At 39.7% G+C, this 13370-nt stretch overlaps 1 protein-coding gene across 1 annotated transcript in view; it reads right to left on the reverse strand.

Annotated features, from left to right (window-relative positions):
- The window catches only part of DOCK2 (dedicator of cytokinesis 2), a 489427-nt gene that overhangs the window by 456168 nt on the left and 19889 nt on the right, over window positions 1–13370 (reverse strand). The window contains exons 6-9 of the mRNA XM_026660847.2: window positions 12748–12896; window positions 9350–9485; window positions 6904–7058; window positions 1209–1290 (exon numbers count right to left, since the gene is read on the reverse strand). Coding sequence (XP_026516632.1) covers window positions 1209–1290; window positions 6904–7058; window positions 9350–9485; window positions 12748–12896 — 522 coding nt within the window. The remainder of the gene's footprint in view (window positions 1–1208; window positions 1291–6903; window positions 7059–9349; window positions 9486–12747; window positions 12897–13370) is intronic.

Genomic DNA, 13370 nt, shown 5'->3' on the forward strand with positions numbered 1-13370 from the left:
GAAGGCTGAAAATCTGTTCTGTGGTACTTCTTCCAGCATGAAAGCTAGCCTGTTCTTCATCGATAATATTCTCCGCTTGTGGCTTCAATCTGTTCAATATGACTTTCAACATCACTTTAAGCACATTAGGCCCCATTAAAGTTAATCATGGGTACTTAAATGTTTTGCTGAGTGAAGCTGGCCTTAACCCCAGCTTCAAGTTATGATACTGAATTAGGGTTTGAGCAGCAGCTCTCTCAATAGACTAGAGACACACTTGGAAGAGACATTATAGAGCCTCAAAATTATGTGGTTCTAAAAGTAGACAAAAAATTGCAGAAATTCTCTCCTCCCACAACTGCATCATCCAGCACTTATTTTCACCTCTGAGTATTTATGAACATTATGTAGTTTACACTCTTAACATTACACTGAAAATAATTTACTCATATATGCATGGTTGTTTATCATTTTTAGTAAGTTCCCATTAACCTTGTAAGGAGAATTTCCAAATATGAAGGATCTTCCAAGGTTCCTCAGGTTCATTTGATTGGGGAAACAAAGTCACTATGTTGGTCCCCAGGGTGGTTAGATAATTTTCTCATTAATATTCAGTGACACCGATTTAGTGATGTCTTCATCTCTTTATATATTTATAGTATGAATCACTGGTTACTGTTCTGCAAGATGAATGCCTGATTGATATCTACATCCCCCTGCTTATTATACAACATCTGTCTACAGGTTTAGTAATGAAATTCTACTGGATTTTGATATTTGCATCAGTAATGGTATGAACATTAACTTTTGCCAAATAATTTGACAAATCAGAGACATGAATAAATGCCAAACAGCTTCATCTAAATAATTTGTCTGTCCTACTACGTCATTCATATACCCTTTTGCTAATCTAACCATAAGCAGAGTGCACAAACATTCTCCACCTTAAAATTATTACTTGTAATGAGCCAACTTAATTGGACTTGAAGGGAAAATCATTTAAGTAGTAAGACAAGTTAATCAAACATGACATAGCAGGAGGTGAACTCAGGACCAAACAGAGTTAGTTGACAAGTGCTCCTCTCCATTTAATTACTCAGACTAACTTCCTTTCTGAGCTCATTCAAGGCTTCCCACAACATGTAAAAAAATTCTGGGAGTGACCATTAGCAATGAGAATCCTATTTGCAAGTTCAAAATCTAGTCAAATATGAAGACTGTTTACTCACAGTGAACACCACTTTCAGATTGTTGAGCATATCAATCTCCTTTGGAAAACCTTTACTCCCCCATCTCACCAAGTAATTTTCACTGTTTAAAGAGAGAAAGTAATAATTTGTTAATATCATTTAACAGAATTCTTCACCATGTGTCATTAAGTACTGTAGTACTGCTTAACACACAACACATAGGTGAATACCATACAGTACCACATCTTTAGATTCATAATGCATGATTTGACCATTTCCCCCCACTCTTGGCATTGTTCCAGTCACTGAAAGTTTTTTCCTAAGTACATATCCCAAAGAAAATATTGTGTTCCCATTTTTGTGCCCAAAAACAGGGATCCAAAATCATTTTAAAAGACAAAGCAAAAAAAAATCCATTTCTATTTTATCTGAGTAAATATGAAAACTTTATCAGCCCAATATTATCAATTTTTATTTTTTTTCACTATTTGAATGTATAAGCTTAAAACACAGAAGACTTAATCATTTGTCAAAATATGTTGTAGGTTTATGTTTACAAGTCCAGCTCCTGCACACGTACCAAAAAGTAACTAGTATCTCTCACTTCTTGCAACAATGCATGAATAAAAAACAATGTAGAAGCCCAATCCATCACAGTACATCCGCCAACCTCCCAAGACTGCATAAGCGCAGAAGGCCATATGTCTGCTTCAGAGCAGATGGAAATATCCAAGGGCAGGGACAGCTCTATGTTTTTTGCTGCCCCAAGCATGGCAGTCAGGCGGCTTTCGACGGCATGTCTGCGGGCATTCCGCGGTCACGCAGATTCGGCAGCGTTTCTGCGGGTGATCTGCCAGTCCCACGGCTTTGGCGTACCCACCGCCGAATTGCCGCCGAAACCGCGGAACCGGCGGACCTCCTACAGGTATGCCGCCGAAGGCCGCCTGACTGCCGCCCTCACAGAGGCCAGCAGGCCACCCCCTGTGGCTTGCCTCCCCAGGCACGTGCTTGCTGCGCTGGTGCCTGGAGCCACCCCGTCCAAGGGAAAGCACCTCTCATTTGAAAGCCAAAACAAAGAAATGAACTTCATCTTCCATGGAGTAAGTCTACTTCAACGAAGTAATTATGATTACACTTTTTTTAACCACCTCAAATTACCCTTGGAATGAACTACCAAGAGAAGTGGTGAATTCTGGATAGATTGAAGTCTTCTTCAGATCAGGACTGAATGCCTTTCTGGAAGATAACTTGTTTGACTAAAAAAGCAACAAAGAGTCCTGTGGCACCTTATAGACCAGGGGTCAGCAACCTCTGGCACGCGGCTCACCAAGGTAAGCACCCTGGCGGGCCAGGCCAGTTTGTTTATCTGCCGCATCGGCAGGTTCGGCCGATCGCGGCTCCCACTGGCCGTCCCAGGTCAATGAGGGTGGTGGGAAGCCGCGGCCAGCACATCCCTTGCCCGCGCCACTTCCCACAGCCCCCATTGGCCTGGGACGGCGAACCGCGGCCAGTGGGAGCCGTGATCGGCCGAACCTGCCGACGTGGCAGGTAAACAAACTGGCCCAGCCTGCCAGGGTGCTTACCCTGGCGAGCCGCATGCCAGAGGTTGCGGACCCCTGTTATAGACTAACAGATGTATTGGAGCATAAGCTACATCTGATGAAGTGGGTATTCACTCACAAAAGCTTATGCTCCAATACATCTGTTAGTCTATAAGGTGCCACAGGACTCTTTGTTGCTTTTTACAGATCCAGACTAACATGGCTACCCCTCTGATACTTGTTTGACTAAAGTGTATTGGACTCAATACAAGGTATCTGGGTAAAATTTAATGGCCTGTGAAATACATGAGGTCAGACTAGTGAAGTAATGGTTCCTTCTGGCCTTCAACCCTACAAATAGTACAAAACTCCATCAAAATGAAACAAAATATTTCTAAAACCAATTCTCCTTACATACACACAAAAATCTACCACCAGTTACAGTCTTACATTTTTAAGGCCAAAAGGGACCATTCGATCATCTTTGTACAACTTCATGAATAATACTAGCAATAGGATTTCTTATTGTTTCTCTTGTATTGAGCCCAGTAACTTGTTTTGGCTAAAACATATCATCCAGAAAAGTATCCAAGCCCTGATATGACGATATCAAGAGATGGAGAACCCACCACTTTTCTCGGTAGTGTAACAGTGAGGGTGATTAACCATTGGAATAAAAAATTCTGCCTTATTTCTGACTTGAATTTGTCTGTTTAACTTCCAGCCATTGGTTCTTGTTATGCTCTTCTCCATTACCTTGACATTTTTAACTTACTGCTTGCTGAATAAGGTATTGGCTAAAGTAAGGCTAATTTTCTTGTTCTCAGAGAGCCAAAGTCAACAGCAAAACATAACCAAAATTAATGTTTAGTCATTCTTTATTACAGAGTGACTGAATTCAAGATGAATGCTCAAAGACAATTCTTTACAAGACCAAAACACCAGTTCACCTTACTCACATCAATAGTCAATTGAAGCAAATGGCTTGTTGCTTGTCTAAGGTGAGCCGGATTTGGCTCCATCTTTAATACTGAAATCTTATCCAGGATGATTTTTGTTAAAATTTGGCTGTTTGAGAAGAACACAATAAGACTAAGACAGACAGAGAAACCACCACAATGAAAGGAGAATTATGATACATAAATATAATAGAAACTACAAAAAGAATCATATGTAAGATAGATTTAAAAATAAATTCAATATAATAGAATACAGCATGGTAACATTTTGGAGGTAAGCAATTCAACATGTATGTAGTTCACCTAGATGGCAGTTGTCCTAACAGGACCACTTTTCAGACTCTTAAATCTCACAATGCTACAATTCTAAATTTCTCTGAGCATTTTATTCCAGGCATAACAACCATTGAGACGTTAATAGAGTTAAGCCCAACAAAAATATAGTAAGTTAAAAAGCACTGCTCGAGTAACACCCATTAAGCACAAAATGTTCACCAAGAAGCATAGCGGCTATTTCATTCAGAGGAAGAACCAAATATCAAACTGGTCTGTCTCCTCCATGGTATGGCTGCATAACAGTAACCTCTGTTAATGCCACCATGATCAACTGAGGTCTAAATTAAAGTGGGAAGGGGTCCACTTCAGAGCAATGTATATAGCTGGTAGGAAGTAAAATCTGAATCTGATCATCATTTTAAGACTCCTCACTCTTATCACAGGCAATTCTGGAGGTATCCCTGATCTATCTTGAACAAAATGCCAAAGGAAGCTACAATTCCTAACTTTGCTGGCCCCTAAAAGTTGTGGACTGACTATGGACACTGGATTTATGACTTATTACAGTGATCTATAACCCACTTACAACCCCCTCAGCTTCCTTACCCCCTCCCAACGAATGGAAGAGTGTTATTGGGCCACTTCATCTTGAATGGTCCCTTGAAATATGAATTACCTACTTATGCTAAACAATCTGCTCCACCTTGTATTTAGCTTTGACACTCAGAATGTTTCCCAGACCTGAAAAGGAGCTCTGGGTAACCTCAAAAGCTTGTCTGTTTCACCAAACAGAAGTTGGTCCAGTACAAGAGATTACTTCACTCACCTTATCTCTCTAATATCCTGGGACTGACATGACTAAAACAACACTGCATACATAATAGAAGCTATTGTCTGTTACACACTGTCCACAGAGTAGCACCACACTTATATCAGGTCAAATGGCAATTTGCTCATTTTATTAGCCACAAGCAATCATGTCAAAGAAATATACTGAACAGAAATTTACAAAATATCAATTGGGAAATTAACACTCCCTTTGTACTATTTTTCAAATACAAAGTTTCTGTTGTCCTCCTTCCCCCAGAGTTACATGTCAATGAAAATTACATACATTGGGATATAACCCCTCAGCCACCAATATCTAGTACAAACGTGTGTTTTGGGCGCCTTGCTGATCAGAAATGTGCACCAGTTTATTTAGCTTCAAGAGCTTGACTGGTAGCCATCTATATAACACTTAGAGATGGATTTTGCTCTCAAAACATAACTAGCTTCTGTCCTTTCATTTTCACGGCCCACAATAACTTTTCTTCAGGATCTCAGTTTAGTAAATGATACAGCTGAAGTTTGAAGCTTCTTTTACACAACATTAAGAAAAATCACGTAATTGAAAACCTGCCAATCATGACTGACTCCACCAATAGGGAACAAATCCCAAATGAAAAAATGGCAATGCTACTACATTGTTCTCCTTGAATTTACCTGGTTGCAATACCTACTAATTTCTGAACAGTGACTAGCGAGAGAGTGTCTTATGACTGCAGTTTATTATACTTAAAATAATAGTTTCAGTGCTTCTTTTTTCTCCTCTCAGCCCCCATTTGTTTGTTTTCACCTCCTGTTGCCCCATGTGCCTGGTCAGTGAGCTCGTTGGCATTAGAGGCTGTCTTCTTTATTACATGCGTTTACAGCGCCTAGCACAGAGGGGCCTAAAGGTGCTATCCCATTACCAACAACCACCACCCTCTCGCCTTCTCTGTAGCAGCAGAAGGCCTTGCCCAGAGTGCACCACTACAAAGCCACAAAGGCCAAGATCTCAAGGGCAAAGAGCTGGAACTCTACTGGATTCCCCTGCACCAGACTCCAGCATTTAGGGATTTGCCCCTTTTAAATTTTACCCATTGTTTGCTGGAAAGGAAAGGAGAAAGTGTCCTTATGCAAGTTTACAGCAAATTACTAGTTTTGTCAAACTTCTTCCCAAAAGCATACAACTCGTCAAAGAATGAATCCAATACAGCAACCTTCAAATCTGAGAATTTGTCAGATTAAATTTATAATCCAAATATAAGAATTGCTCAATAGAAAGGGAGCATGTGTGTACGTCTTATGTATGCGTTCTACTGCTCCAGTCCTAATCCTGAAATCCAGTATTATTTGACTCTCCTATATGGTCCAACATATAAACATAATCCCCTGCTTTCCCCAGCAATAGAATTTCTTCCATACTAATCACCTAGGCACTGGTAGTCAAGGTGATGGAAACTTTCATAATCAAACACATTTTAGCTGCTGATGGTCAGATGTTTGTATTCTCCATTGCCTGTTGTAAAAGCTTCTATTTTGGCAATGAGACAAAGGAACATTTTTCACAGCAGCGAACTGTCCATCTACTGAATCTCTGTAGCTGCCTCGAGGTTGTCTGCCTACCAGCGATAACAGTGACCTTGACTTTTATTTTTTCTACAAATTTGAACAATCAGCTCAGCTTCTGCCCAAATGTGTTACTGTTTTGATTGAGTGGTTAAGACTGGACTTAGACCAGTCATACAGAACTCACAAAATTTGATGCCTCACTTGCTACATTGACTGCAAATAGTTTATTCCAAACGAAGACTGAACAAACTCTAAACAAACTGACTTAACATTTCATTAATCTTTGCTCAAGAAATCCCACACAATACAGAAATCAGTCAGCTTTGAAGCAATATCAGCAGTCACTTAAGATTTCAAAGCACACTCAAGCCAAGACAATCTGGTCCATTTGCTCTCAATATAGTTTAGTTGTTTGCTATTACACAATACGCCAGCCTAGCATCACTAGATTCCAGAAGTGCATGTGGTTTTTCCTTTAAAAAACTTTCTTGTACAGTTTTCCCCTTTGTGTGTGCATTGGCCCCTCCAGTTTGACCAACTCATTTTACTATTCATTCTCCAGGGGAAAATAATATAGCCTACCTTATAACTGTATGTTTCTGGGGATCATATAATGACATGAAGAGTTCTGCATCCTCTCCTATTCGGCATACAAAGTTTCTTACAAAGACGTAAAGGCTGTAAGTGGGGGATGAGGAGATTCGGGAGTACGTTCCATAGTCCGGTTGATCCTTTGACTACACACAGGAGGAAAATTATTAGACCAAACTAATTTGAATGCCAGCAAGACCTGCACTTACTGCTCTATACTCAAGGTTCATCTGAAAATGGCCCAGTTCTGCTCTCAATTTAAGCAACATAGTAGGGTAGAATTTAGCCTAAAACATTTATCACACTTTACAATCTTTTCTAGCACCTAACCACTGCTCCAAACGTTCCTAAGATGCTGGGTGGTACATAAGAAGTTCACACACATACACAGCCTGTATGAACAAGGTGATGAGCAGCGAATCTGTTCCTGGACTGTCCTTAAAGTAAGTATATATGAGTCCCTCTGATGTTTTAATCAGTGTTTGCACCTTGCAACACTACATGTTTAAAGAAAAAATACAATACAATTCTCTAGAAGTGACTCAGGTTAGCAGGGCTTTAATCTGTCTTGTATCGCTTAGTGATGACCCTTCCATATTTGGGGAGCATTGTTTGTTCAACTGAGCTTCTAACTGACAACAAGGCATGTGGTGTTAAATACTGATTTATGATACATTATTCACAGTAGTCATGATTTGGAGATTTCATAACTCACTCAAACGTTTTTTTCTTCTTTAACATATGCCTCATTTTATTTACATTGTGATTAATAAGCAAAAAAGGCCCAAACCTTACATCACTTGATAGTTCTCAGGATACATTTAATATTTATAAAGACAATGAAGTGTAATCATGTGAACCATGTTTTAAAATGTGACTGCAAATTATTTGTGTGCTCTGATCATTTAGACCTTGACATCATCAGCAAGCATACCAAGAGTTGTTAAATTTACCAACTTCCTCTCTCATACGCATTAAACCTTTTGGCTCAGTCAGACCAACTAACTGGCAGTAGCTTATATCCCATGACCAGTATTTTCAAGACTTGGTACCTAAATAAAGCTCCTAAATCCCAGGTAAGTGGCCAAAATTCAATAGGAGCAGCAACTGAAAAACACATTGCATATTGGAAAACATAATCCCAAGTATACATATAAAATGATGGGGTCTAAATTAGCTGTTACCACTCAAGAAAGATATGAGAGTCATTGTGGATAGTTCTCTGAAAATATCCACTCAATGTGCATGGCAGTCAAAAAAAGCAAATAGAATGTTGTGAATCATTAAAAAAGGGATAGATAATAAGACAGAAAATATCATATTGCCTCTATATAAATCCATGGTACGCCCACATCTTGAATACTGCATGCAGATGTGGTCGCCCCCTCTCAAAAAAGATATATTGGACTTGGAAAAGGTTCAGAAAAGGGCAACAGAAATTATTAGGGGTATGGAACAACTGCCGTCTGAGGAGAGATTAATAAGACTGGGACTTTTCAGTTTGGAAAAGAGATGACAAAGGGAGAATATGATAGAGGTCTATAAAAAACATGACAGGTGTGGAGAAAGTAAATAAGAAAGTGTTATTTACTCCTTCTCATAACACAAGAACTAGGGACCACCAAATGAAATTAATAGGCAGCAGTTTAAAACAAACAAAAGGAAGCATTTTTTCACACAATGCACAGTCAACCTGTGGAACTCCTTGCCAGAGGATGTTGTGAAGGCCAAGACTATAACAGCATTCAAAAAAGAACTAGATAAATTCATAAAGGATAGGTCCATCAATGGCTATTAACCAGGATGGGCAGGGATGGTGTCCCTAGCCTCTGTTTGCCAGAAGCTGGGAATGGGTGACAGGGAATGGATAACTTGATGATTACCTGTTCTGTTCATTCCCTCTGGGGCACCTGGCATTGGCCACTGTCAGAAGACAGGATACTAAGCTAGATGGACCTTTGGTCTGACCCAGTATGGCAGTTCTTATGTTCTAATTCTACAAACCAGCAGTTGTGGAAGTCAGACCACATCGGAGCCTTGCCATTCATTTGAGAATCTTATTTTAGGCACTGAGTTTTGATATCTTGGCCCATGTATTTAATCCAGTTCCAGTCACTAACACTCATGTCTATTCTTCAGTTGTTGGGTTAGACCAACAGTTGCACTTTTTCATCTTATTCAATGCATGGAGAAACTTGCTGAAGTCACTGTTAGGCAAATTTTGACAAAGTCTGGTAAAACAAAGTAAATATTTACAGCTGAGGTGACATGTTCCATATTTATCAACTAGGGATCAGAAACTGCTCCTTTAAATCAGTGGCAAAACTTCCATTGGTTTTACTGGGAGAAGGATCAAGTTTAAACAAACAGATAACACCTTGTAAACTAAATTAACACTTTCTGAAAGGAAGGGCCAATTTTGGCAAATTGTTCATACCATTTCTTCTTTAATTCGCTCTGTAATTTTATTAGTAGCTTCTTCATGTGCATGAAATAGGCTAATGACGCTGGTTTTATCTGGATCCAAGATATTTCCATCTTCATCTCTAACTATTAGATCTAGCTCAAGTATCCTGTAGAGATTAAAAAAGAAGCACTCCATAAGACATGATTATTTTCTTCTAGAACAAATTATATTCAACTGACGGTCTTTGAAATTGGATTCATAATAAGCTGTTTGGAATGTTGAAGCAGTCAGTTCAGTCTAATAAAACAAGGAGGACATATATAATTTAAGTAATACATCTGATGACACTGTTTTGTTGAAGATACTTATCAAGAAAAAAAAGAAATCTTTCCCCATAGTTTTTTTCAAGCTTTGGTTTTCCCTTTACAGACCCATATTAGGGTTTTATACTGCCACCTACCCCTATAGTGTCCAAGTGCCTATCATGTAAAATTGAGCAACAGCCAAACCACTAGTAGATTTCATGAAGACTTTGCCTCTTCTTCCTTATTAGGGTATAAACCTTCCCCAGTAGAGTGATGAAGTATCTCTGTCTGTCCCCTCCAATTTCATGTCACCCTGTTCCACCCTCTCAGTGTGCTCCATTTGGCTTCAGCCCTTTCTGCCAAATTCCATTCCTCTGCCAAACATTTCCCACCCTCTCCATTCTCCTTGGTCCTTCCATGATAGTCTTGGGACTCTCCTCCTCCTCTCCAGATCCCTTACCCACTGACTCTCCCCTCCACCAGACTGTCTCCCTCTTTCTCTACTCAGGGTCTCACTCTCTCAAGACTCCACGCACCTCACCATAGGGTGTGTCTTCCATATACTGAAGTCTGCCCCCTTCCAATTTCTAGCTTGTTCTTAGAGCCCTGCTCTCCTTGGAACGAACAAGGAATCTGTGCCCCAGCACTTTTCTTCTGGTACCCCAGCAACTCCCCAGGTGACCCATTCTGCCCCAGCACCTCCTCACTCCTCTTTTGTGCCCACAACAATTCCGCACTGCCCCCCTCAGACTGACACCCTCCACCCCCAACACCTAAGCCTCCCCCAGGGCCAACAGATTTAAATTCAAGCCATTAAATTATCAATTGTCATCGTGATTTCAATCAGCAAGCAGGGAACCCTGATTTAAATTATTGATTTTAATCAACTTTTGCGTTTGTACTTTTTAGTTATTTTCCAAAGGAAAGGTTGATTCTTTCAGTCTTTACACTACATTTGATGCTTCTTTTTGCTAACCAGGACAACACACTATATCTATACACATTTATTTAGGCAACTGTATAGCTTACCTTATTTTATTCAGATGCTTTTTTTTTACATTTTTATTATGTTAAACAATGGTGAATGGTGAATTTCTTATTTATTAAATGATTTAATCTCTTCCTTGTGATTTGTGTTAAGCTCTATTTGGATGGAAATGCGAATTCAATTAAAATGTAAAAAAACATTTTTAAATGTTAAGTAAAACTATCATAAGAGTGCTAGATAGTTTAGTAATTTTTTCTTAAACATGTTTTTCATTTAAAAATGGTTATACAAAGGAATTATTACCTTGAGTTAATGAATTGAACTCAGTGTCTGGTCACCATGTCCTTCAAGATTTTAAAACCATTAGATGTCATCCTCTCACACCTAGTATTTATTCATATATTGTAAGAAGAAAACAAGCTTTCCTGCTTTTTCAACTTCCAGTTGGTTTCTTAACTTTGAATGAACAAGTCATTGAACTGAACTAGCTAAACAGACTGAAAAGAAGAAAATATTCTCTCTGCACCTGCATCATGTTTCTGTTGAGTCTACAGATGGTAGAGGATTTGAAGCTGGAGTGGGGGCGGGGTCTTAAGAGCTCCATTTAATAATTCAGTTAATGTCAACATAAAACACTACCATCTATTTTGACAAAAGCAACTGAAAGATATCAATTGAAAAAAAAACTTTCCTCTGAATTAAATCAGAGCTCACAGATACATTTGTGAAAATGTCTGATTCATACATTAATTACTCATGCTTTGTACTTTTGTGTAGTTTACTCAAGCCTTGTGAATGCACAATTTTCCCCCAGGGATCATTAAACCCATTATTCATCAATTTGAAACCTTTGTTATGCAACATTGTATCTCAGATGATCCAGCTCCATGTAAACTCCCCAAACTAACATGTTCAGACCTAAGTAGAAAACTGCTGAATATGTTTATATTAAGAGCTACACCCACGTAAGCTCGTGGGTAGACTCAGCAGAAACATGGTACAGTGGTAACCAGCAGTGTCTGAATCAGAACAGGTGTCTCACTCCATAAATGAAAACAAGCTACCATGAGTAAAAGCAAACCACCTCTTTCCCTACAAAAAATAGCTTTCCCCCATCTGAACCAGAGGGAAATTTAATCCCTGATTCTGTGGGTACAATCACTGTAGGCTAGGTACACACTTCCCTGTCACCTAGTGTCGGCTGTGTAAGTTACAGTAAATGCAGGCCACAGACAACCCATGATGTTCAATCATACACAGACCCTGGAACTGCCACTACCAGAGCCATTTGCAACAGTTCAAGGTACAAGTAATGGACAGAGGCAAAAAGTCTGCCACCGAACAGTGGAAACTGGTTTGCAAAGCTCTCACTCGCATCTCAGGCAATGCAACACCACTCAGCTCTGCCCCTGTATTGCCCTGTGCTTGCCAGTTGAGCTATGCTGTGGTGACTCTGCATCAGTGAGAAGCAATCAAAATATGAGTGAAGCTACCATCAAACCCACAGATATTTCACTTGTATTACCAGATTCTCAAACAGACTCAATCTTAATGGGCTTGGCCTGGAAACTTCAAATTATTTTTTTCTCTCATCATCTTCATCAGGATTTTGTTCACTTCAGGTTCTTATATTTTACCTATGACCATCGCATTTCAGCACCTTTGTTCAGGTGGCAGCATGGTATTACAACCACCAGGTATCTTGTATGGGCCTGGAGCTTGCCTTTGTTTGTGAGGCATGTGTGAACATGTTAAGATTGAATATATTAAGTGGATATGAATAGGAGTGAAATCTGCCCAACCTAGAACTGATCCTTCTAATATGCCTGTGTGTCTGCATAAGCAACAGAGATCATGCATCCTGAAATGTTTGATTCCAAATAGGGGAGCAGCTGAAAATTCTGGATGGCCCTGTTCAAGAAAGGGTGACCATGACTGCAAGGGAACATGGAGTCTGCTGCTGCTGCAGCAGGGATCGTAGTGGAGTGGTCTGCCAAAAAGGATGGGTAGGTACCCAATATTCGCAAGCTAGGGACATAGAAGCAGGGAAAAATTGCCCCCAACTCTATACCAGTGACATGTCTGAAAATAAAGGAGCTGTTCCCAGTACTCGTTTAGCACAAGGAAAAACGTACTTGTTGCCATAGTCAATTTTGGACGTGACTTTCTGTTTGAGTTCTTTCAGTTCATCTTTGGGCAGTGTTCCCGACAGAAGCTGTGACCTCCACTCCATTAGGTCGTACATCATAGATTGCACCTGCCGGAACCGCTCTTTTTTGTTTGCCTGAAATACAAAATGTTCACATTTAGGGCTTGGTTTCATTTCAGCTTCCTACATTGTCCTTCATTGTATACTAGGCATTCAATTCAAAATAGTTTAACCTCTACATTGCTAAGGGTTCAAAGCCCGGGGATGGTAATTGTGTGATTGGATGGAGGTTGGGAGTAGTTTTGTTTTGTGCATTTTACAGTGTTATTTAAAGGGTGCTAATTCTGCAGGAGAAGAAAGCCCCAGCTAGAAAACTGGAATAAGGGAGGTGATATTACATCTGTATACCGCACTGGTTAGACCAATATCAAAATACTGCATACAGTTCTGGTGTCCACCTTAATTTTAAAGTGCAAAACTGGAGAGGGTGCAAAGAAGAGCCACAAAAACTATTCAAAGACTGCAGACAATGCCCTACTCTGAGCAATTTAATCTGTTTAGTTTACCAAAAAGGAGATTAATCAAGTCTCCTGCCAAAGTCCAAGTACC

Source organism: Terrapene carolina, unplaced genomic scaffold (genome assembly GCF_002925995.2).
Source record: "Terrapene carolina triunguis isolate 2854851 unplaced genomic scaffold, T_m_triunguis-2.0 Scaffold838, whole genome shotgun sequence".
In the NCBI taxonomy this organism is placed as follows: Eukaryota; Metazoa; Chordata; order Testudines; family Emydidae; genus Terrapene; species Terrapene triunguis.